This window comes from Dermacentor andersoni, chromosome 1 (genome assembly GCF_023375885.2).
Source record: "Dermacentor andersoni chromosome 1, qqDerAnde1_hic_scaffold, whole genome shotgun sequence".
In the NCBI taxonomy this organism is placed as follows: Eukaryota; Metazoa; Arthropoda; class Arachnida; order Ixodida; family Ixodidae; genus Dermacentor; species Dermacentor andersoni.
The window spans coordinates 358,731,240-358,758,074 of record NC_092814.1 but is presented as its reverse complement, the minus strand read 5'-3'; the positions used below and the strand labels follow the sequence as shown (position 1 = coordinate 358,758,074).

Sequence of the window (26,835 nt, the reverse complement as noted above, 5' to 3'; positions counted from 1 at the left end):
TTGACCAATCTAGTCCAATAGCGTGAGGCGAAATCGAACGTCGCCTTTTCGAACGTGTACAAGATAGCAGCCCGTGTGCCCGATAGAGCTGCAGCGATTGCACGGTAGTCAGCGATTGGCACATATGCCTGCGCGTCCGACCGGTGAAAGGGTATGTAAGCACTGGGAATAGATGCAGACTGGCTCATTGCTTGAACGCCCTTCGACGGCCACCGCTACATCCCGCCATGGGCCACAGGGTCCCCACCAGTCTGAAAGGGTTGGGTCCTGATGACATCAACCTACGTTTCCCGGGATTAGGCCTCGACATTCCTTGCACGGCAGAAGGCGGCGGCGTCGACAGTGACGGCATTCCAATGTCTTGCTGTCACATTCTCGAACGGCTGTCCGCATGGAATCGATTCCTCTGGCACGTCGGCTTGCAGCTGCGTGAACTCGCCGCACCCGGAAAGCTGTCCCTTGTGCGGATCGTCCACAGGGGCAGCTGCGGCCTCAAGCAAGAAGTGCGCAGTCACGACTCTCTGCTTCTCTTCCACCTGCTCTTGGTGCGGCACTGTTGCGTCGTGAGCGCTCACCTCGACGAAGTCGTCTGCGAAGGAAGTGGGCTCGGCGAGTACCGAGAGCGCGTCGTCTCGGCGCTTCAGAACAACACCAGTCTGAGAGTGTTGACCCTCGGCAGCCTATTTTGCGACTACAGGTACGTGTGCTTCGTGAGCACCGACTCTTGGAATGGTTCGTATTTTATTAGTGCTGTAGTTTTGCGTCATGCATTAGCAGTGATAGCAGGACAATGTTCAGGGGAAGTTTGAGGCTTGAAACGATGAACAGCGGTCGAACAAGGGATGACTTAGGCTTAAGACAACGTTGCGACAAGGGGACTTGTGTTGATTGCAGCAACTTGTACGAGACTTGCCCTAACGAAGGCAAGTGCTTTGGTGGAAACGTTGGCTCCAATGACAACTTTTTGACCACTGGTCACACGTTAGCGTGACACGTTAGCTCCTCTGCGCATGTGCAGCCTGTACGTGGCACTGCTTGGCATGCTTGAGCGCAGACTCAAGTTAGTGAAGAATACGAATTTTTACCACGTTCTGTGCCGCTGAAGCTGCGGCGCCTTCTGGTCAAACAGGTGACTTCGCATTCTGCCGATGTTCTGCCCACAGCGTGAGATGACACTACACGATGACTGATTCTGCCGTTGGCCTCTTGCTGTGAATACGCAGAGGAAGTAGCGAGGACGAATTGGTATCAAAGCGGGCTTTGTAGGCGCTGCAACGTTGTTACGCAGTCGCGGTAACCATTAGTAGCTTGCGTTAATGTTTGCAGCGTGAAGTTGAAACACACGCACGTGACAAATTCGTTCTGCAGCATCAGGTGAGGGGAAGAAAAGGGAAAGTGGTCATCCTCTCGAATGCAGGTCGAAGCTGCAAAGGCAATTAAAGTCGCGCTGCAAACATGAGCGCAAGCTCCAGCAACGAACTAACCCACCTCATCTCATTGATAACCAGCGCTATTCCATGCCCCAGTACGCGCATGCGCAGACTGTTTGTCTGTTTTATTGTATTGCGTGATCTTGTGTTGCGCTCAACGGATTATTTCCCAGATTTTTAATCTTCTCTTGCCACTATAACTTCGCCCATTTTCTGTCCTCTTATGTGTTAAAGTTTATCTCTAGACGTAGTTGCTGCAACGTAAGCCAGGATACATAAAAGATGTAGCCCGATTTCTAGTGATTGCTCTGCGAACTGATGGCAAGCAGTAATTGCTAAGTTTTCGAGAATTACGTGAAACTTCCGGAGCTCCTCAAGAAACACGAATGAAAGTAAGGATTTGCTATTTTTCCTAAATGTACAGAGTATAAAAGAAATCTGAAATACACGAAATATGGTGCCTGGCTCTTAGTTTTCTACTTTAATACCCGAGACCATGCAAAGAAAGTAATATGCAGATTTCTTGGCGTCAGTGATCGCCATAGTGATGCGCATGCTATGCGGGAAAGCAGTAGTTTTGCAAATGTATGAATGGGCGAGTCCGTATCGCGCAGGTGGCATTTGTTACGAATGGCAGAAGGCACCTGGTTCGCTTTTTACAGCATTCTTTAGCTTGAGAAATAAGTCTCATCGTGGAGCAGGCAGAAACCTTCTCTGTCTTGCATATTGCTTTCGAAAGTGTTTCTGTGCAACAAGCTGTTCTATAGTGCACGTTCAACTGGCGCTGCAGCCTCCATGTGCTTTGTGCAGTTCGTGTACTGTAATATGGAGCGTTGCGGAATATTGTGCAGTAATGAATAGGGGCAGTTGCACAGGTGGTATTGAAAACTGAAGATTACACTGCCAGTCAAGGTTCGGTCATCGGTCGGTCTGAAATAGACTCCGTGTTCTTGTGTGAGTGAAAACCGCACACGCAGGGAAGGATTGCTCGGAATAACTCGTACATACGCTGTTCAAACGCTGTTGGATGAAAGCAATTCACGAGAGCGGAAAATGCACTTGATATTAGTCACACAATGATCGAAATAGCCCTTACTCATACGTAACAACCTAGGGTCAACAACCTAGACGTCAGATTGGAAAATTAGACAACCCAACAGGAGCTTCTGGCTTCACTTCTGGAGTTTAAACGTTATGTCGCGGAGTCCACGAAAGCGCATATTTTGCGTCTTTTTTATTGCGGAAGTGCTACGAGCATTGGAGGCTAGTTTCGGCGTTATCTTCAATCGAAGTTTAAATTTTTCCAGACTTCCCCATGTGCCACAAAGTGTCAAATCTGATAAATAGTTCATGTTCAGGCGTCATTTTAGACGGTGTGTATGATATTGCTTGTAGAAGTATTCCACTGGAAATGGTTAATAACGTGTTGAAGAACTGTAGATCAAATTGATCAATTCATATAGGCGCGGTACGAAATGAGTTAACCAACGCGCCGCCTTTCTTTGCAGGTTCATTCGAGAGGACATGTTCAGGGCGATATCAACGATGACGAACCTGCGAGAACTGGTCATCTGGGGCACCGGCGCAGTGCCCTCGGGCCTGCTGGACGCGATCTGTGCGCTCCTGGACAACACGAAATGTCTGGCCACTCTCTCGATGTCGGGTCTCTTTTTCGACGAGGGAAACAGGCATCGCCTCCTCGCCGCCCTTCGGCATAACGACACAATCGCGAACCTGTCTTTGCACGGCAGCGTTCTTGATTCTCAGATATCGAACGGAGTGCCCATATTCTCCCGTTTTCTGACCACCAGTATTCGCCTGTGCTCTCTGAGCCTGCACGTTGGGCGTTCGGATTCGGCAAACACGTACAGCGATCTAGCGTGCATGACATCAGCGCTCGTCGTTTGCGGAACGCTCTCGAGGCTGAAACTTTCCGGCTTCTTTCTAAACGCCTACTACGCGGGCCTACTTGCTAGTCTCGTGTCGCGGGAGGGTGGGCTGCTCAAACACCTCGACATTAGCGGCTGCCACTGGAGAGCGTCGTCGTGGCCTCACGACGACGCTCGACTAAAAGACTTGGACCAATCAGGTCCCGCCTTCTGCAAACCTATCTGTCCCTGGCTTCAGAGGTTCGACAATACGTGGGTGAAACTCTCGTATCTCGCGCTCAGATTCGCGGGACTCAAGCCAGATGTCCTAGGAGCTCTCTTGAACACCGCCGCCACCGTCAAATCTCTCGACACCATCTCTGTCAGTGACGTGGCGCTGTCGCAACTGAAGGAAGTCTGCCAAGTCATACGGGAGACCGGAATGAGTGACCGAGTCCGTATAGAAGGCGAATACCTTGTCGACGAGGTGGCACTAGATATGCTCCAAGAGTTTCCAGAACGACTGCGGCACGTGGCCGTCAGTTCGCTCCGGGAGCCGAGACTGGAGGTGTTTCGAAACACTGTTCAGATGGCGTGCTCCTGGTACCAGCTGAATGCACTCTGTCTGCTCCTGACGCAGGCTGTTCTAAGCGACGACGCCGCTGTGCGCTTGTTGAGCAACTGCTTGCGCACTGCTACCGGCCTAAGGGAGCTCAAGTTGAGGGGTTGTTACAAGCCAGACCTCAGCCCCTGTCTTCGGGCAGAAGACAGTTCTCACTGCGTGCTTCTCGAGGCTATCTTCGCAAACCCGGGCGTACGAGAGCTGCGAATGACCGGGTTTCGTCTAGGCCGGGGCAACTTGTGGTTCCTGGCCGACCAGGTGATCGCCAGCGCGACGCTGTGCGAAGTATCCTTTGCATCCTGGGAGATTTTTGAAAACGAAAGGTTTGTTCAGTTCCTCGCTGCAGATTTCCGCGAGAACAAGACGATCGTACGCTTGGAAGTCTTGGAATCTGTTGACAGAGAAGCGCAAGATGAGAGGTTTGTCCTCGAAGATCTCATCGGCCGCAACATAGGCTACCTCACGTGCGCGGCCCACTTCGTAGTCCACGATCGCTCCTTGCCGCGCTGCGCAAAAGCCTACGAGACCGTCCACCATAGCCCAGCCCTGAACGAGAAAATTCAGGAGCTCTCGTCCTTGAAAGAGGCGTCGCGAAACGATGGAAGGAAATTTTGGGATGACGTGATTTTATAGCAAGTGTCGCGAGTAGTATCTGACAAAGAGGGCAGCGGTGTTCTCTGCTACTATTATTCAGTCATTCGGTTATTGAATCATTTACCATTTCGTTGTCCTGTTCGCTGTTTACGTGTGCACGTCCTTATGTCTATTGACGCTATCCTTCAGTGAGTGGTAGGTTGAGTTTTCAGCGCTCTGGCATCAAACAATTAAAACGTATCTACTCTTACATTCCATTAACCTGCTTTACTACGAAGAATGGTGTCACGAGTTCGCCACATGTTGTGTTTTAGCCTCGTAGGCGTCTGTGTTATTAGCAGTGTTACCGATGTTCATCGGTATATTACGGGTTTGCCTGCTCTATACTCCACACCAGATTTTAGCTTCGACATTGCCTCAGATGTTCAGAAATCTTTGAAATAAATGCACTGAGTGCTTACATTTACGCGCCTACGGGACCGTCCATTTTCTATGAGATCAAGGCTGCCCGCAGCTTTACATGCTAGACGTGAAACATCTTGGTAGCCACGTACTTCCGTGGAATTGACAACCTCGCCATTATCGCACCAGATTTACCCGCCGTGGTTGCTCAGTGGCTATGGTGTTAGGCTGCTGAGCACGAGGTCGCGGGATCGAATCCCGGCCACGGCGGCCGCATTTCGATGGGGGCGAAATGCGAAAACACCCGTGTACTTAGATTTAGGCGCACGTTAAAGAACCCCCAGGTGGTCGAAATTTCCGGAGTCCCCCACTACGGCGTGCCTCATAATCAGAAAGTGGTTGTAGCACGTAAAACCCCATAATTAAAAAAAAATTATCGCACCAGCGTAACGGGAGACGCCCTCCCGTCGACGGCGGGATATGACGGGGCAGATCTGCGTAATGCTTGCGTGCGCGCAAACCTCGGTGATCAAAAATTATAACTCGATCATCGGGTTAAGGAAAAAAAAATACATAAAGCGCAGGCACCCATGCGCTCAAGTTTTTCATTTGAATCGCTGAGCACTTAGTGCAGCTCGTGCGCTCTGTGATGCTTCCGTGTTAATATTACTATAGGAAAATTTGGCGCTGCAATTGTTCAATTCGCATGAAAATGGTGCATAGATCTACGATTTGGCTTGGATATTTTCACATAGCACGTTACAGCTTTTATTGTCGACGGATAATGCAATACGTAAGATTACGAATACGCAAATGACCGTGCTGTTTTAATGCGAAGCTATTCCGCGCCCCACTATGCGAAAATACGGTTTTCTGGCGGCGCGGCCGAATGATGGGACCAAGAATGGACGACGACAAAGAATAAAACCACAAAGAAATAATGCAATTGGCGTCAAATTTCTCACGGCGGCTCCTCTAAACAAACGAAATTAACAATGCACTTTGAAAGTAGTACTAGGCAAACTTCGGTCTGGGTGGGAATCGAACCTGAGCGTCCGGGATGCGGGACGACCACGCTTCGCCGACGCCACTGCGGCTTTCGGTCCCCGTGGACTCAAAGTTTGCTTAGTGCGTGCGTCATTGCACACGTCACGTCGCAGCCATCTGGCTGACTAAAGGTTTGGCCTAGTGATTGGGCGCGCGACGGCGCAGCCAAAGTGGAGGATGTGGCGCCACATCATGAGGGTATAAAATGGATGTATAAAATAAAAAGTACCGATGTGCAACTGAATGCCGCTGAACGGCCCTTCGTTTTATGAACTAATTGCAGGCAAGCGAGCGCGTTGAGACTCTTGGCGCATTTTCATTTGGCCTTACCAAGGCGCAGCTCAAACGCAGGCGGTAGTTTGCGCGGGGAAGTCACACGACCGGAGCGAATCATTTCGCACGATCCCGGCAGGGCCACATTGACTTCAAGAAGTAATTGAGCTGGTAGAGTGTTGAGGTATTGCACAGAAAAGACATTGATTCACGGTGGAGGAAAAGAACTAGGAAGCTTACCAGCAAGTAAGCGGCGTGTAGGGTGAGCAACACAGCAACAAGGAACGTTAAGCGCAGAATAAGAGAGGCTGAAATAATCACGTGGGTGGCGGTAATGGAAAAGAAACCTGACATGGGTAACTACTTAACAGGATAAAACAAAAGCAATAAAGAAACAATTTATGATAACTCAAAGGGAAGCTGATTACTTTTCGAAGCGAGACCAGGATGCCTTAGAACACGCACCTATCAAGCGAGGTATAAGAAGGAAGAAGCATGTGCTTGGAGGGGGGGGGGGGGGGGGGAGGCTGTGGTAAAGCTAGCGAAACGAAGGAGCATGTTTTATTAGAACGTGAAGATATCTGCCCAGCGGTCGATTTAGGCACCAATGGATTCCTTGAAGCCCTTGGGTTCAGCGAGAGCAGGCGAAAAGTAAACGAGCGCAATAGAGATTAGTAAGAGGCCATTGGAAGATTAGTGGAAGAAAAGTAGGGAAACGACAAAAAACGGAGACGTACAAAAACAAAGTTCACACTAAGGGTTCAGAAAATTTTGTTGTGGGAATTCATCGTGCGTTTTTTTTCGTTTTTTTTTTCTAGGTAGCACATTAGGCAGTATAATAGCAAGAGCTTTGTGGCGCAACCCACCGTCCCCTTCGAAAGGGGACGCTCATAACATCCATCAATCCATCCATCCATCCAGAGCCAAAATCAAACCGTAAAGCGAATTATTACAGCTGGCGTTGGAACGGTAATGGTGTAGAGGGAAAGTAATGCAGTCTATTTGCAGACGCAGGTTTTTGAGAGACAGCCGGGACGATGAGAGAGAGGGATTATGCGTGTGCACGTGTTGGAGCGTGCTTGTGTATGGTTGTATGCGCGTAAGCGCTTGTATGTGAGCGCCTGTGTTTGCCTCCGCATTTGCATGCGCGTGATAGCGTGTATGCGCGTGTGAGCATTCGCGGCGTGTGTGCATGCGTACATTTGCGTGTGTGCGTACGCGCGTGTTAGTGCATGTGTGCGTGCTTGCGGTGCGTGCGTGGGCGCGTGCGAATGTGTACGCGTGCGGATGTGTGTGTTCATGTTTCAGCGTGAATGCGTGCGAACAAATGTATGTTTGTTTGCGTGCGCATTGTTGCCTGTGCATGCGTATTGTATGTGTGTGTGCCTGCGAGGGAGCGAGTGTGCGCACAGGTCCAAACTGTCGATGGCCAATGACGGAAGTCCCACTTTCTTCCGGCCTCCAGCCTCAGCCACATCTATAGACCTAACTCTGCATTCACCTGACATCCGTGTGAAGTGGTCAACTGCACCTGACCGCATGGGAAGTGATCACTATCCAATTTAGTGTTTACTGCCGACTTCCATACGCGCGGCACTAAATGGAGCCATGTTGATAAATGGGACAAATACAGGGAGCAACTTGCAAGTGTTTCTGGAGGTGTGATAGACAGAATGATTTATGGTAAGATTGCTGCTACCACGGCGGTCAAGTTGCCTAATCATTTTCCGACTCCGGATTTAAAACTCGGGAACCTTTGCGCAGCGCGCAGAAGGGCGGAGCGGCAAATGATGCGGAAGAAGTACGACAGATCCTTGAAGAAGACCTACAGCAGGCTTAACTCTGCCATTCGTCGCCATACGAACAAGCTCTGTAGGTCGCAGTGGGCGGCCTTCTGCGCCAGCTTGTCTGTTTTTTCACCGATGACGAGAATTTGGCGAGTCATTGGTAGCCTTGCTGGTGATTCTCGTCCTAGTAAGCCTTTAGAAGCGCTTGCACTGCTCAAGCAGAAACCTCTCGCTTGCTTGGCAGAGGAATTCGCAGATGCATTTGTACGTGCAAGCTCAGGAATTCATCCATGTGCTCGGCCTGCAACATCTACGTCTGTTATGGACGCCCCGTTCACACTTCGAGAGCTACAGACAGCACTCAGCAGCCTGCGGCGTCGATGCGCACGAGGTCCTGACGACGTCCTGTATCATTGACGTCGTGTGTGGCTAAGCTCATGGAGAAGCTGGCAAGTAAGCGTTTATCATGGTGGCTCGAAGATAGAAGGGCTCTGCCAACATGCATGACTGGATTCCGCACAGGTTTAAGCGCGCAAGATAGCGTCTTGGACTTGATAAGCCACATTGAACATCAAAGAGCTTTCGGTCTCTCAACGCTAGCTATTTTCCTAGACGTATCAAAGGCTTATGATAACGTCCTTCAGAGTTCAATACTAAATAGCTTGATGGACATAGGCGTACAGGGCTATGTTCTGCGATTCATTCACTCACTTATCAGTGATCGTAAAATTCAAGTGCGGTTAGGAAGTACCATAAGCACCGAAAAGGCGGTATCGCGAGGCGTACCTCTGGGAAGTGTTCTTTCCCCGACGCTGTTTAATGTTGTAATGGCTGGTGTTCCCGCTGAAGTGCAAAAACATTGCAGGCATATCCATATGTCGATATATGCGGACGACATTTGTATTTGGTTAAGCGGATATCAACACAAGCGTTTAGCTCTGGTAGCTCGACAGGCATTACTTTCAGTTCAAAATTACCTTCAAGGTGTAGGGTTGACTCTCTCGGTGGAAAAATCTGGCTTCATCATGTTTCCAGGTAGAGAAAGACTGTATGCGCGGCTAAAGATAGACCTTGATCAATCTTGCCTTCGTCAATTGAAGCACAAGATCTTTTTGGGCGTCATTATTGACTACCGTCTACAGTGGCGACGAGCTGGGGACTCTATTGTGACATCACTATCTCCGCGTCTCAATGTGATCCGTAGAGTTGCAAGTGAGCAATGGGGAAATCATCCTTCTTCAATGATCAGGCTGCACGATGCACTAGTGACGAGTCGAATGATGTACCAGCTCCCATTAATTTCCCCCTCACTATCACAGCTGGAACGACTTGAGGTTTTGCACAGAAAGGGCCTAAGGAGGGCTCTTGGCGTTCCGTAGACTGCTCCTAACAATGCAGTACTTTACGAGTCTCTATCGAGACCTCTTAGCCTAGTCGCCTCACAAAGGTTATTGATGAAAATTGGCCGCCTCAAACAGACGATAGCCGGTCGAGCCCTTCTACAGAGCATTCGAAAGAGATCCGAGTCCCGAGCGTACTTGGCCCTTAATACTCTTGGTTACCTGGGTCTTGACGCTAGAGGTCGAACTAAGAGGTTGAAACCACCTTGGTCTTTCGCGAGCCTCGATTGTTCGTTGACAATTCCTCACGTTCATGCTAAGCGGAGTTCTCCTTTGGCGGCAACGCGTTCGGTCGTACTGGAACATCGTGAAACTGAATATGCACGTCATCTTCAAATTTTTACTGATGGCTCTGTGGACAAGGTCAGAGGATATAGTGCAGCTGCTTTTCACATTCCCTCTTTGAAGTATGATTGGTCGGCTCGCTTCACTGCAGTCGTGCCCTCCACAACGGCCGAAAGCGTTGCCATTGAGGCAGCTCTAAAGAAGCTACGGTTTTGTACGCCTCAACCCGTTGTCATTCTTACAGATTCGAAATCCGCCCTTCAAAGGTTAGAGCATAGGTTCCCTACTGATTCTTTGTGTCTAAGCTCCCTACGCTCGGTGCACAATCTCCATATCAAAGGCTTCTCCATACGATTCAAATGGGTGCCCTCGCACATAGGTATCATAGGCAACGAGATGGCGGGCAGCCTCGCCCATAGAGCGCTGTCTGGGAATCCTTTGAGAAAAGTGCCTCAAGAGGACAAGAAACTCTTCAGAGAAGCCGTGTCGTGCCACTTCAGCTCTTTGTGGAGCTCACCTCAGAAGCCATGTGTGACTAAGGGTCTCAAAAGAAACCAAGCCACTTTACTGCTCCGCATTCGCACGGGCTCTGCTCGTACCCCTGCGTGGATGTGTAAGACTGGCCTGGCGTTGTCTCCATTATGTTCAACGTGTGGTGTGTGTGGTGACATAGAACATTACCTTATGTGCTGTACTTTGTATGACGCGGAAAGGAGCGTGTATCCGGGTCCCTCAAGAAGACAGGAATTCCCCACAGTTCTCTTCAGGACATTGTTTTCCCGCGCGGGAACCAGTTAGATAGGAAGGAGGTTTCTCGTTTTCTTTTAAATTGCCTGCAGGACACGGATTTGGCCTCCACATGGTAACCTTAGGAGTGACTGTGTAGTTGTGAGGTCTGTGTCTGATTTATATGATTTATGTATTTTAAGTGTCGCTACGGTGGAGCAATTGCCGGCAGCTACTGCAAGGCTAATCCCACCAGTAGCCTACAACCACTCAACTCAACTCAACTGTGCGTGTGTGTGCGTATGCGTGTGTAGTGTGCATATAAAGGCATGTTTGTGTATGTGTGCATTTCCTTCCTTACACCTACTCTCAGAAACAAATTGTGTTTAGAAGTACTGACTGTTGAGGGTGTTGGTAATCCATACTCAAAGCATGACGGCGCAAACGATCCTTCATCCTTATCGCTGATCAGGGATCACGGCGCTTCCTTTCCGTGTGCCACCGTCAAAGATACTGAAGCACTGTGAAGCCGATGCCTAGAGCCGCGACCGCTCACTTCGGCACGGTCCCCGCGCACGGTTCTTTCGTCGAAGCGCGGTTGAGAGCGCATCTATACAGCAGCGTATGAGCGCAGTCACGTGGTTTTGGTTCATATTTTGCGGGCTTTCCAAGGTCAATCTAAATAGGCCGCGAAGCTTCGGGCGAAAGGCGGTTCGGAACGAATTACCACCGTCATCAGCAAGGGTGGTTATGGGAGCAGCGATTGAAGCGCGACTATATACGTTTGGAGGGAACAAACATTGGGAAAGAAAAAAGCGTTTTTTAATAAGCGAGACACAGTTAGATTCATTCAATGAAAATAAAATTCCGCGTCAATTTTATATATGCATGACGAGTAAAGAAAAGACAAGTCAATTTTATTCTATCATTACCAATAAATACCATTTCCAGCGCCCATCGTAAGAGGGCGCCGCTTTAACGCCACTATTGCTTGCACAGCAATGCAGCTCAGCAATGCAGCACAACAATACAATGCAGCTTGCAGTGTTCAGAAAGGACCGCTCGTAAAGTTCACCTGTTACGATACGCCCCCCTCACACGTTGTGCTGATTTCCTTGCCGACGTTTGTCTGATTTAGGTGACGCGGGTAGGTTCATTGTTTCTCAACCTGTTCAGTCAAAAGTTGTGAGTTACGACCGCCAGAGGATTGCTTACTTTAGTTGTTTTCGTGCGACTGCGCAGGCCAACAGGCTTGGCGTCCGACGATAGAACCAGCACTACACCTAAAGCTTTTGTCGGAATCAAAAGAAAGTATCTTCTGTTCAGGGGTGCGATTTCGACACCCGTACGGCTCACCTTCTTTTGCATTGCTTTCCGCGCTGATAGCTCGAAACGCCCATCAAGTCAAATGGCGGGGCATTTAAATATACAGCTCTAATGGCAGGCCACCAAAACAAATTTTGCGGCTTTGAGAACAAAATGACGTCACTTTTTGTTTTTAACGGATATGGCGTCACATTGTTTTTTCTTCCGCTGGAAGTGTTCCCTCCGCACACAGATGGCGCTAAGCCCCATGAAGCGCCGATGAACCGCCATTTTTTGAACGCATGGGTTTCCATGGAAGCTTCGCTGCCAGGTATATTTACCTTGGGCTTTCTTCAAACGCCGGAAAAATTCGCCACGCAGCATGTGCTGGCGCAAAAAATTGGACCGGTCGTTTCGGAATGCCCTCTACAACGCAACAAAACGCACTTGACCCTGAAGTGAATGTGAAAAAAAAATGCATAAGTGATCTTGTTTAATTAACTTATTAAGCACAATATGAAAAATACCCTAAGGAGCGCTACATGACGGCACACATAATGTCGTTGGTTTCATTCAGGTGCGGTTAACCACTTCTTTTAAATCCTTGGTTCAAGTTACGTGACACACGCTGCATGTGAGCGTGCCTGAGTGTGCACGCGCTATACTGGTCCCGGCCCTATGAGGGCACCCCCCTCCCCTCCATTGAACGGAGCCTTTAAGCGCTGACTCCCTCCCTCTCTCTCTCTCACACACACACACACACACACACACACACACACACACACACACACACACACGCACACGAACACGCACACACACGCACGCGCGCATGCACGCGCACACGCTCGCACGCACGCACGCACGTGTTCGCCCCCATGCAGATTTACACGCGCCCACGCATGTACACACGCACAAAAATTGTGCGCACGCACGCACACACAAACGCGCGTATGCTTGCAGACGCTTACGCACACTCTTGTTCACGCAGATTCAAATACGGAGACACAAGCACGCGCGCACAAACAAGCCGAAGACGTGCACACGCATATACACGAGAAAACCATGGCCAGGCGGCGCTACTGCGCCTCCTGACAGCGCCCCCAAAGTGGAAACGTCAAGCAGCGCGGTCGCGCCGTGGCGCAGTCTCCGCTTTGTTTACGTTGTTTCGTCCGCGCTTTTCTTCGCTGCTCGTGCTCACGGCGCTCCGTTTTCGACGGCGGCAGATCGCCTGCTTGCGCAACAGCGATGCAAAGACTAGTGCGGTTTCAAGAAGGTTGCCGACGCCGACAGCTTTTTTCGTGGCGGCAACCTCCCGAAAGGGGAGCGTCTGCTTCCGAACGTGTACGGCGTTGAACAAATTGTGGACGGTGATGTGACAGTGAAAGGCAAGTGCGTGTCACAAGGGTCCGACAACACCGTACACGACGTGGAGTTAGAGGTACGCACCATGTTCAGAAATTTAGCCACTTATATTTCAATTACAACATAAGTCACTCTGGCAGCAGGAACTTCTGTTATACTACTCGATGACTGCAGATCCATTGGGCTGCTTCTTGACGGTTCCGTCACTTCCCGAAGGCATGTTCTGGAGTCTGTTTCACATGTGTCTTGCTGCTGCTCAAGAGTTGTGTCGCTGCAGCACGAAAGCACATGTCCCGGTGGTGGTGACTGCTGAGAAGACTGTTGTGATTGCCATTGGTCTGTTTGGCACCGCTACCATCTGTATCGCATAGAAATGAGACAGTATGTGTGCCTATTTGTTGTAGGAATTAAATTACTCCCAATAATATGTTTGCAAAGGTAACGTTCCTGTGATTATGTGCATATGTTATTCTACAAGAGTGCTACCACTACAGGTTATGATACTTGCACACAGATAATAACGCCCACGTCTCCAGCGGCTGCTTTCCGATCTGCCGCTTAGCGACGCACGCGACGACCGCGGCTTGCATTAAAGACGGTCTGCTACCACACAAAAGTTGCGCGCGGCCCCTTTCGTTACCTGCACAACTAGTAATTTAGGTTGCAGCGTTTGGAAAAGGGAAATAATTCTCTTGAGCTCGTCCATGCCTATCGCGAGGGAAGGCACAGTGCAATCAAATAAATTCGGGGGTTCTAAGTGCCAAAACCATGCCAAAAGCACGAAATCATTGAAAGGCCCGCTGTAATGGAGAGTCCCGGGAATAATTTTAACTTCCGGGGGCTCTGTAACGTGCACAAAAGTCAACGCACACGGTAACAAGGGTGTTCTTGCATTTGGCCCCTATCGAAATGCGGCCGCCGTGGCCTGGAATCGAGCACGTGTCGTCGAGCTTAGCGGCGCAACACGCATGCATTTACCTCTAACAAACGGCGGATGTCACCACAATTCAACTACGCGACACGACTAAACAAACGGCCGTGCGCTAAAAACAGGCATATCACTATTCCGCTTTGATCGAGCGGCCGTGATATTTCACGCGAATGCGAAAGTATGAGACTTACTTGACTCGGCGCACTGCAGTTATCCATGCTTGTCATCTGTCCTTCTCGTACCACTTCCCCGGAAATCTGTAGAACTTCGTGTGCGGCGTTCGACCTTACGTGTTTTAGAGGCTGCTGTGGCAATCAACAACACAGCAGTATTGCGTGCCACCTTTCCTGGCTGATGAGGTCGCACTCGCCATCCCCCCCCCCCCCCCCAAAAAAAAAAGAAAAAAAAAAGCGCGCACGAGCACTCCCGCCGTACAGAACACCGGCGCGCGCTAGCGCAGGGACGACCTTCGAACCTTACATCGGTCCGCTAGGGGAGCATTCGGCGCTGGTGCCGCGCGGGAAAACTTTAGGCTGTCTCGTCTATAGACAAGAACGGCACCGAGAGCGGCGCTGCTGCGCCGGCGTTGAGAGCGCCGCATGCGACGCAAAATTCTATTAGCGGGTGGTACCCCTCTCCCATCTCTCGTTCGCACCGCCTTGATTGCCTCCTGCACTGCGCGTGTTTGGGCACGTTTCGTGCCGCGCGCGGTGTGTGCCTACGGGTGTGCGCGTGGACATTTCATTCGAAGAGCGATGTAGTCTGTTTCACATTTAGGGGGAAACTCGGAGCGCATTGCATCGCGATGCGGCGAGCGCTTGAGTCAGGCGGCGGCAGCAGCTCGATCGCGCAGGTGCTCGAGGGGCGGGATCTTGCACGGCGTCGTACGGCGGCGCGCGCTGGCCGCACTGTCGGGAAACCGTCTACTGTCAGTTGCAGGGCGCCCATCTCATCGTTACTGCGTGAAATGAGCCGGTATTCTTTACTAAGCGTTGTGCGACGCCCACTGATACGCCTCGAAGGTAAGTTCATCGCTGCAGGGCAGTCATAGACGACGTACTGATTCCATACATTCTTGACGGCCCGTTTCTGGAAGGCGACTATATATTCTAACGCGATAGGTCGCCGATCCACACTGCTCACGTTGTGCAAGAACTGCTGGAAGAGCGCGCAGTCACTCTCTTGGGGTGGTCGCCTCAATCCGCGCGCGCCAACATCATTTAAAATGTCTGGGGCTCGTTGAAAGTATCGCTGCCGCACCATCCCCTCTATCAGTCGCCCGAAGATAGGCTTCGATCCACCATCGTCAGCGACTGAGACGTGCTGCGAATGAACACATCCCTGATCAAGTCATTCTACACTTCACTGCCTTCAGGATGAGCGCTGTCATCGCTGCCGATGGGGACATGACGAGATACTAACCGAAGTTCCGAGCGTGACGTGTCCAATTCCCCGCCGGCGGGCAGGGTCTGTCTGGTGTAGTGATTGATTGTCGAGAAAAATCACTTACAGCTCATTGTCTTAACCTAAAACATTCCTTTAATCGTACCCGTTTGTTTCATCGTGTTCGACCCCCATAGTAATCATTGTTGAGTGCTTTGTTTTCCTTTCGAGTCAAACAAAGACTGAGCACGTTGCGCGCACATCTTGGTGCGTCTTGTCGCTGCTTATTACGGTAGCACACACAGGGAAGAGATATACGTGCACGCGCTCAGTACCCCACCCTTTCGAAAGAACAAACGAAGCATGCTGTTAAAAGAAGTTTGTGGAACTCCATTATCGCTAATGAAGGCTCAGAGTTTGGCGCCGCACAACGTTTAGTAAACAATATCAGCTCAGCCCCCGCAGTGCCGCTGAAATCGGTACTCTGCCCCTGACAGTAGCACGCTTCCCGACAAGGCGGCCAGCGCGCGCCGCCGTAGCAGACGACGGAGATCACGACTCCGCCCCTCGAGCGTCTGCGCCTGCTCGAGCTGCTGCCGCCGCACGACTCCATTGCTTGCCGCATCGCAATGCAATACGTTCCGAGTTTTCCCCTAAGTGTGAAACAGACTGTACACGCTTCTATTTGCCTTTAAGAAGATCGGTACGCTTGACGATTATTTTTATGGCTGCAATGCGGCGACAGGGCAGCGTCTGCTTAAACACTTAAGTGACGCTGAGCAGGTAATTGGAAACGACATCGTATGTGCCGCCGGAAAAATCGTCAGCACATACGATGCGGCACATGCATACGGCACATACGAGCTAAAGTCATTTTTGCAGTTTCTCACAATATGTTTGCTACAAATCCGTGCTCTGATGGCGACAACGGATTTCCATCGACACTGTGCGGAAATAAACAAAATATATCGCTGCATAGCACAAGTACGACATGCGCACACAACTTCAACTAGTACGTCCCCTACAATATGGAATAGAGGCAGCAATGTAGACAGCTTGGCCATTTTTTAACAGTGCTCAAGAGGCGGAAGTTGAAAGTATTAGTAATCATTCCCGCTTCAGCAATGCCGGCGCGACCAAGACGCGGGCGTGTATCGTCCAGTAACTCGATCGATCGGTGCAGTGGTGAAGCGGGAATGAGCTCCGGTCATGTTCAGTGCATCGTGCACATATTCAATTCCTAGGCTCGCGTGAACTTCGGCCACTGCTAGCGCATACAACAAAAGTGGTTTCCATTCTTGGGCAGCGCACACACAAACGAAACACGAGAAAGAAGACAGGACAAGCGCTCGTCGAACAACTGAACGTTTTTATATGAATAAAAGGATTATGTACCGAGTAATTCTTAAATTCATGTGGGTTACATATAAAAACCGTCATACAGTTAGGAGTGATCAATGAACGAGCTCGCTTCGTTTGCCAGTTGCTTACTTCGCTCGGCGCACCGCAGTAATCCATGTCTGTCGTCTGCTTTTTTCGTACCATTTTCTTGTGAATCGGCAGAATTTCACTGGTGGCATAAACCCTTTCATGTTTACATTGCTGTCGTGACAGTTAACAACACAATAATAATTTCCGGTCATCCGAAGAGGCGCCGTCGCAAACAAGAAACGTTTCGCCCGCAGCGCGAACTGAAGCGGGCGCGATCGTGAAGGGACGCGGCGGCGGAAACCTACCCCCGTTAGAGGTGAAATCGTTCCGCCAGGGGAGAAACGAGCGCTGGCGTCTAGGATGAAACTTGGCGTGCGGTCGTCTATACTCTCCCCCTCTTTCCCTGCTTCCTCTCAAAACCCAGCGCGTGCAAACAGACTGAATGACACTCGCTCTGCAATTACCGTTCCAACGTCAGCTTTAATAAATCGCTTTACGGTTTAAATTTGGCGCTTCTTCAACAAGTCAATAGGGTTATTTTATATTTACCTACACTGGCCGCGCGAATGTAGTTAGTGCAGGAAGTCGCCTTTTTTCTTTTTTTTTTTACTTGGTGTAGGAAAGTGTAGCTCCACCTACCTGCAAGAAGCCATCTTTTATAGCTGTAGTGTAGCGTGAAACGTACACTTTGTACACTGCGGTTTGGGTCAGTCTAAGGAGCGGATAACAAACAAGCAGGCTGGCGTTGCAAATCCGCGGCGCCACTTTGATGCTGTCAGCGCTGATATAGCGATGTAAGTGAACTTTCACTGCAAAGATGGCAACGAAGTGCTCGCGGGACCATGTCTTACAGAGGAAGGTGAGCTAATCTTCCTAGAAGCCAAAATTTTCTGACACACCGATGGTGCTGTCTTCGTGCACTGCGCATTCGCGATCTATTTAGCTGCAGGTTGTCAAGATTTGCTGATGAAATGAAACACGTACATTGGCGTTTAGTTTCATGCAAGCGCATATACGTAGCTAGTAATTGCGAAGTCAGGCGCTTTTCGTCTGCTGATGGAGAAGACGACGCGCAGTCTGCCCTCATTGGCTACAGCCGAACGAGCCAAGTGCAGCACACGACGTCGTAGCTTCTGTCCGGCACTGCCAATCGCCTACACAAGTCTCCTCGAAGTGCAGGTAAAAAAATTATGCAGATCCCACGCACTCTGGGAATCTATGTAAGCGAAGAATTCTGTGCTGGGTGCTTTGACCGACGATAATTAGTGGTGATGTTGACGGCTATAGCTTAGTTTCTTCAACGTTTAGTCTAACACGAGAGCGGTGAGTTGATTTTAAACGTTACCTTGCGGACACCACTGCTGTTTGTCTGCGTAGTACACTGAACACACAGGGAGAGGTGTTCGCTTGAGGCGTTGTTGTGCGCCATATTTCATAACCTCTGAGAGGGTTGAGCATAGTAATTGCATCACATGGCATATCGTATTGTGGCAGAAATATTAAACTTGAATTGGATTATGCGGCTGTGCGTGCTAAAACCACAATCGGAATATGAGGCGCGCCGTCGTGGTGGTCTCCGGATTAAATTTGACACGGTGATGTTCTCTAACGTGTTCCAAAATCTAAGTTCACGTGCGTTTTCTATTTCGCCCCCGTCGAAATGCGGCTGCCGCGATTGGGATCGAATCCACGACCTCTAACGATGCCACAGCCGCAAAGCTATAACGCGGCTTGCACAGAAGTTTTGATTTGACGGTCGACCGCTTCCGTACTGTCGCCTAGACCTTGCGGTGCGCTTTAATTAATGCGGCTCTGCTTCTGCACGCCCTGCGTATTTGTTCGCTTGACATATTTACATGGTGTTTATTTTTCAGAAATAGCAGCAACGTACTGTACCGTATCTTGAACTTAAAGGCACTGGAAGACGACGAAGGGATCCTATTGCTGAGTGCTTGTTCTCCGTCACGACGATTTTCTGATAATTCTTGCTTTCTTTCGGGGAACACTGTTTTTTGCTCGACGGGAATGGAAGTGGAGCCACCCGCATTCCCACCTGAATTAGCGGCGCCCGCGTCGGCAGCCTCAAGGAAGCGGAGCTGCCTCTCGAGCGACAGCGAGGCTACGCTGATAGACTCGACCGAGAGCGACGACAGCTCTGACGACGATTGCATGGCTGTCCTGAGTAAGGAAGCAAAGCGGCGGATGCTTAGGGCCTCTGTGGACACATCCACTATGAAGAATCCGCAGCGTTGGGCGAAGTATATCATCCTTTTCTTACCTGTGCAACCCTCCGACAACATGAGGTTCCTCAGCAGGCAAGTTACATCAGTTAAACTCGAGAGAGTGTTGCCAAATGGCATTGAGAACGTCCGAGTCAACCCTCGCAAGAATGTTGTTGCGGTAGACGTCGCTCAAGCGTCGGCGTTAGATTCTCTGCGAGCTGTCACTGTCCTCGGTGGCATGAACGTTCGTACCATCATCCCGATGGGAAAAGAGGCTACTACAGGCGTCATATATGACATTGACGCGGCCATCTCAGGCGAGGATTTACCACTTTTGATAAAGCCTGCCAACATGGGACTCAAATACTACAGGTGGCCCGTCTCGGAAATTCCAGATTCGTAAAAATTGTCTTTAAAGGTGACTGCCTTCCATCGCATGTGAAGGTAGGTCATTTCCGACATGCTTTCCGGCCCTTTGTTCCCAAGCCTCTTCAGAGCGAAAAATGCCAGAAATTTGGTCACGTGAGCACCGTCTGTGGAAAGCCTACGATATGTTCCCGCTGTGCAGCTCAACACTCTGCAGACAATTGGGAGGCTAAAATTTATAAGTGTCCAAACTGTCAAGGGCCCCACGACGCCTCATCAAAGGAATGTCCAAGAGTTAAGAGAGAACTCTTCGTCTTGAAGAAAATGATGAGGGACCGGTCGACTCATCGTGAAGGAGCTGCTGACGTCAGGCGACGTCGTTCTCGTCGGAGACGCTCATCAAGGAATTCTGCTCTCCGCACACAGAATACGCGTTCCGCAAAGCCTCTTGCTGTTGAATCCGCTCCAACCCCAGGGCAGAATGCGTCCAAACCGCGTATTGATAATGGAGCAACTGAAAAGAATGCCGTGGATGAAGCATGGCCACCACTGCCAAGAATAAGCCCTGTGGAAAAAACCCAACAAGGAGTGGCACCACAATGCCCCACCCCTCACCCAGATGAGCTGACAGAGCATGGCCGCCGAACTGTAACAATGCTCAAGTCTGATAAATGCGATTCGCACGCTTGTGGGCAACTCAAATACGCCAACAGCTCGAAGCGCAGTGCAAGTGTTGGATGCCTCGAGCCTAGTGCTTGCAAATCTTGCGTAAGCGCAATGGCTCTTCCACTGCCTTCACTCCGTGATGAAGTGCGTAGTGCGACGATTTTCTAGTGGTATGTCAGAGGAGTTAAATCACGGATTTCATGTTTCCGCCAATACGTTTTTACGAACCGATTTCCTATAGTGGTAATATGTGAACCGAACTTGTCAAAAGCGCTAAGACTCTCTGGGTACGAAGCCTTTATGGCGTCGACGTGCGGGCAATCCAGCAAAGTAATTGTTTACATCCGTACAGAACAAACTTACATTCTCCACTCGGTGCAGCCTTATGATGGAAGCCAATACGTGTGTCTCCGCATTACGAAGAATAAAGTGGCCTTCACCCTTATCGGTGCCTACATCTCCCCATCTAGTCAGTTCGACGGCGACCGACTGCGAGACAGCCTGACGGCAACTTCTGGACATTAGATTATCACGGGTGACTTTAATGCTCATCACTTGGTTGGGAGAAGCTCCAGAATAGATTCCAGGGGCCGGAAACTTGTGGAATATGCTTCCGACCACGAACTCAGCCTTATGAACGATGGCAGTCCAAGGTACTTGCGTGGTTCGACCTATAGCAGTTGCTTAGATTTCACTTTGGTGTCACGGCATCTTGGTTAGATGGTTCTCTGACATCGAGACTCATGGCAGAGACCATATTCCCACCTACTTAAGAATCACTGGATTTGGAAGCTTCTCCTTTTCTGCTTCCCGACAAGTAAGGTGGTCAACATTCAACATATAAGACAAATGTGTCCAGCTGTGTTGGGAAGGTCATGGAAATAATGGTACTCACACACCTAGAGTGCTATCTTGAGCGCCACAACCTATACCCCGAGGCCATGGCTGGGTTTAGAAGAGGCCGCACCTCTATTGAAAACGTCATCGACCTCGTGACGTCTGTACAACAAGAAAGACACTGCAAGCGTATATCGGTTGCACTTTTCCTGGATCTGAATAGCGCATATGATAATGTAACGCATGAAGCCATCCTTGATGCCCTGGAAAATAATGAAAAAATAATGAAATTGGTGGACGCATGTTTCGGTATATTCGGAGCTATCTATTCAAAAGATGCTTCTTTGTGCAGCGTGCAGATGGCCGAACCGTTGACCATTACACTTGCCGTAGCGTCCCACAGGGTGGGGTTCTTAGCTCTACTTTGTTCAACCTTACAATCCTTGGACTTGCCGACGTTCTACCACATACAGTAAACCTTTCCATATATGCTGACGACATATGCATATGGGCTTCGGCAGTTACATGTCTCCAGGTGCGCGCACGGCTCCAAAAAGCACTGACCCTAACATCATCGTACCTGCGTGCTCACGGCCTCAGCATTTCGACCGAGAAGTCCACCTTAGTCGCTTTTACCCACAAGCCCATGACTTAGTACTCCATTTCTATTGATCACCAAACAATTTAATACGCAAAATTTCACCGATTCCTAGGCTTTATTATCAACGGAGACCTTTCATGGAGCCCCCATATCTCATACTTGAAGAAGAGGCTTACTGCTATCGCCCATATACTAAGGTTCCTTGCCGATAAAACGTGCGGCACATCCGTGGCATCTATGCTTCAACTATACAAGATGCTCTGCCTGGGATACTTGCGATATAGCACACCAGTGCTGTCCAATGCTAACAAAACTAACATTCATGTCCTACAGAGCATTCAAGGCCAAGTCCTTCGAACATGTCTGGGGCTACATCGAAGTGCTTCAACTGTAGCAACAATTGCCACCGCCAGAGACAGCCCAATAATGACCTATATAGCTGTCGGCGCACTCCGGGCGCATGTTCGCCATATATCCAGAGTCCCTTGACATAAAAATTGTAACAGCGCAAACACCTGCAACCACAAAGTAACAAGGACGAGACACAAGCGCTGACTGTCAACTAAATTTTATTGACGGAAGACGGATACTTTATATAAGGGGAAAGGCAGGGATACAATCTGGGAAAATGACATTGCGCATCGATGAACGAACGTGCCGGCAGTCAACGGAATCAGGCGCAGAAAACAAGAAAACTAGAAAAAAACTAGAAAAAAGTAGAGAGAAGGCGAGGGATACTAACATACAATCAAATCAGTAAGCGGTCGCTTCCAAAAATTGAAGCTCTGCAGCAAAAAGCGATACAGAGGAGGTGCTTACGCACTTGCTGCCATATTTATGTATGTGGAACGCTTCCAAACTGATGCGCGCCGTCGCGTCGGCACTCTTACCGAGAATCGAGCCTCGCAACCTGTGCATTCAATTACGTGCGCGACCAAATGTGCGTACTTGTCCTTTAAGTTACTTAAATTTCGAGCGTGTTCCCCCAAGCGTTCATTAATGCAGCGGCATGTTTGGCCGACATAAGCCTTTCCTCACTTCAAGGGAATGGCGTGTACCACTCCTGTGGAACACTTGATGAACGGCTTCTCATGTTTTAGCTGACAACCTCTTTTTTTTCGAGTTGCAGATGCGTGGGCATAACTGTGCCAGCATGTTGGGTGCCGAAAAAACAACGGACACCCTTGAGGCTGTGCGAAGTCCTGTGCAGGTACGGCACAACCAAAGGCTTGTCGGTCTTCCGGCGGTCATCTTTTTTTCGTGTTCCTAGTTTTAGATTCTGAAGGAGGGTCTCAGACACAGCAATCAAGACCGAATAGGGGAACCCCGCCGCCAAAAGTCGGCTGGCCTGATTCTCAAACCTTTTCTGCATTAGGGGCGGGCACGACTTCTGCAGAGACGATTCCAAACAGTGCGACGCTATAGCTCTTTTTACAGTTTTGGAATGCGCTGAATCATATGGTAACAAATCTTTTTTTGCGTGAGGGAAATAGCCCCAGCAAACTTGCTTTGCACGAAAGGTTAGTCTCAGGTCTAAAAACTGTAAAACCTGCGTCAGGTAGTTCATGGGTAAAATTGAGCCCTCCAACTCGCCCAGAAAGAAGTTTTAATGAAGTATCCAGAGTCCCTGACCACCATCTCGCTCGCTTGCCTGAGAAAAGACCCAAGGCAGCGTTCTCCATATCAGTCGCGGCTAACCGGCACTCTTTATCATTGAGGCACTCACCCGCAACAAGAACGCCATCCTCTCTGTGGTGCTTGAAAAAGCCCCCTGTGTACCTTGCTCTTCCAGGGATAGTGAAGAAAGCCAGCCTGACCACCGCGGCTCTCAAGCAGATCACATTGGAACATTTGCATTGTTCATACGCTAACCGAAACCATGTTTACACGGACGGTTCCCTCTCGGAAAATTCCACGGACGCCATTGTTATACCATCTAAATCGGTTGTTATCAAGTTTAAGACTTCACACGTAACGACATCTACAGGTTCCGAACTGGCTGCTCTTCGCGCTGCTGTAGAATACATTGAAAAAGAACCGCCAAACAAATGGGCAATATTTTGTGATTCGAAAGCTTGTGAGGTTTACGACGTGGCAATTATGAACAGCTGGTCTCTAAAATCAATGAAACTTGCCATTGCGTTTCTGAACGAGATCATGATATCGTCTTTCAGTGGCTGCCGGTACATTGTGGCATCGTTGGTAATCACCTTACCGGTGACGCTGCCCCATGTGCCTAGGCTGGCGCACCGACACTCCTTATACCTTTATCGAGAGTAGACGCTGCACAGAGCTTCGCAGTCTCGCTCGTAGTATCACCTTAAGTTACTGGCATACGCCACAGAATTCTAAGTGTCGTTTATACAGCCTTGACCCATCACTGAAACTTAAATTACCAGCAAACCTTTCACGACGTGACGCAACACTACTGTGTCGGCTGTGGGTAGGAGTAGCATTCACCAACTCCTACAGCTATCGTATTAGAATGGCGGACTCACCAATGTGCGCTAAGTGCAAGTGTGAAGAGACCATCGGCCACCTTCTGTGCCACTGTCCTCGCTTTGACAACCAACGTCGGACTCTCCAGTGTGCCTTGAATATACTCGATGACAGGCCATTTACAGAAGCAAAGATCTTGGGAACCTGGCCTCACAGTTCATAAGCCCAAAAAGCAGCTCGAGCGCTTCTTCATTACCTGAAGGCAACAGACTTGAGTGCCCGAATATAGACCTCCTACACCTAACTTAGTGCATGTGAAAGTGCGGTATTTCTTAGTGCATGTGAAAGTGCGGTATAGACTCATGTTTTCTCTCTCTCTTTCACTCCCCATTCCCCTCCTCACGTTTAGGATAGCAAACTGGACTCAGTCTGGTTAACCTCCCTGCCTTTCCTTCTCCCCTTCTCTCTATCTCTATCTCTCTCTAAAGGGACCCTGAAACAATGTTGCCGATTTTTTGTGCTAACGTACCGAGTCGTTAGAGTAGGTCCTTCTGATAATTAATTGACGCATATAAGTACTCCGCGTAAAGCGTGTAATTTATTATAAGGTTTTCAAAATGTACATCGCTGCCGATCGCAGCACATCGCTCGGCTGAATTTTAAGCCGGCCCTACTCATTTGACGTCATTTTCCCCAATGACGTTTGTAGGGCGAGCTATACGATTGGCTGCCCAGGGGGCGCCATCAATACTTTTTCCGACTTTATGGGGAACAAATGTTGTTCGGAATAGTTGGAATGTTAGTTAATTTGTTTCTATAAAAAGAAAGTAGCAAAAAGAGAATGTACAAGAACAATTTCTCACTACACTTAAGCACTTCCGGCACACAGCAAGCGTCGTCTGCTTGTGTTACAACGCGCTCCATTTTGACGAGAGCTCCGCGGCCAGAGTCGGTCTTAGTCTTTTTGCGAGCACCATGATTCGACTTAGTTTCGTTGTGGGCTGCAAGCGTAGCGACTGGCAATATGTCAAATTGCGACACGTGTCCCTCTGCAAGGTAGCAGACGAGCGGACTGGCTGCAGCACATCGGACTGTCCCTAACCGATCGGCGCAAGGATTTGAGCATTTGTGGCTGTCAGTTTACACCGGAGGATTACTACCACAATTAGCATCTCCACTATTCCGGTAAACGGGACCGATTTGGGCGGATGGCCGGATTTGCGGGGGCGTAAGCGTGAGCGGCCAGAGCGGTGCAGCCGGCTGGTAGCGTAGAGTTCAACCAGACAAACACAGAGCTAAAACTGCAGTAACCCACTGTATCCTGCTTCGCTACAGGTGCAAATTTTCGGCAGCGGCGTAATTGTGAACACGATTACACCACTGTCGAAAATTTACACCAGCAGCTAAGCAGAATATAGTAATTAGCTTTGTGTTTGTGTGGTTGAGCTTTGCGCCACCATCTGGCGTCACCAATCTGGCCGCTCACGTTTACGCACCCGCTAAACCGGCAAATCGCCCGCGCTTGCCGGAATACCGGACGCGCTAAATGTCTCTAATAGCGTTTCGCGAGTCCGCTATTCGGGTAAACGCAAGCGCAAGGAGACAGGGCCTGGCCGTTTGACCATGCCGTTTCACGGGATGAGCAGAAGCGCAAATGTGAATGGTCTAATTCCCCTTAAACTTCGTAAAGTAGTGACACTCTCCTCCTCCGCCTTCACTCCGCCTCGTTTCTCTTCTTGTTCACGCTCCCTCCACAACCGTGGCGCCGCCTACACCGCTCGAGCGTATACGATACAACACAGAATAGCAACAGTGCCAACATACGCTCCACGCCCCTCCGTAGACGTTTCGCAAGCGAAAATGGCGCTGAAGCACGACTGCAAACAAACGAAGCTGGCGGGAGGACCCACGTTGTGCTATTAGGCCAATAGCGACGCGGCGTCTGCATCGGCCAGAGCGCGCGAGGAGGAGGAGGCATTCTTCAAAGCGTGGCGCTACTTTAAGAAGTTTAAAGGGGTTTTAGAATGGTGTGTACGGTGCAGCCACCTGGTGGCACACAGCTCAACCACACACAGTAGCAGTCACGAAATGTATTCTTTGCTGCTAGTGTAAATTTTTCGCAGGAGTGTAATCGTTCACACGTTGTTTTTGTAAATGTTTCAAATGTTTTACACTTGGTTAGAGCAATATTAGCGCTTTGTTTTGCTGGTTAAGCTCTGCGCCAACAAGTGGCTGGACCATGCAGACCGATCAGGCCGCTCACCGTACGTCTACGCTAAAGTTATTTCATCAGCTTGAGTTTATGCCTCCAGGCATCCGTCGAAATGCCCGGCTCGCCTGTGGTTACCGGAATACCAGACACGTTCGGCGCTGCGACAGAATGCTCGCAACGCGCACTGCTTCGATAGCTCTCGCTTGGGGTCGACTGCCAAGCAGCTGGCGGAGAGTTTGCAGAGGCTTTGCGCGCTCGCTCCTAGAGAACCGGAAGTCGACGACACAACGTGCCATCATGACGCAGAGCCAGTGAAGACGGAGCTAAGCCCCGATCACTCGGCGAACGAGTTGAGGAGAAAATGCATGGCCATGGAGGAGGGCAACTTGTAATCGTCCGTAGCTGTCTTAATATGAGACGCTTCACACAAATTGTAGAGGGAATGATTAACTTTAGCTGTACGAGCAATAAGAACAGCGCTAAACAACAGGACGAGTGAAGGGACACAGATAACAGCGCTGTTGTCTGTGTCCCTTCACTCGTCCTGTTGTTTAGCGCTGTTATTATTGCTCGTAATCATGAACCAACCAGCCAAAATGCGTACTCTTCTGCAGTTTAGCTGTACCCTACCTGTCTACAAAATTTG

At 49.8% G+C, this 26,835-nt stretch overlaps 1 protein-coding gene across 1 annotated transcript; it reads left to right on the top strand.

Annotated features, from left to right (window-relative positions):
- The first annotated feature begins 115 nt into the window (after positions 1-115).
- LOC126516747 (uncharacterized) lies at positions 116-4,980 on the top strand. Its single transcript, XM_050166846.3, has 2 exons — positions 116-697; positions 2,939-4,980. The coding sequence occupies exons 1-2, from the start codon at positions 228-230 to the stop codon at positions 4,551-4,553; spliced, it is 2,085 nt and encodes a 694-aa protein (XP_050022803.1). The 5' UTR covers positions 116-227; the 3' UTR covers positions 4,554-4,980.
- Positions 4,981-26,835: the final 21,855 nt, after the last annotated feature.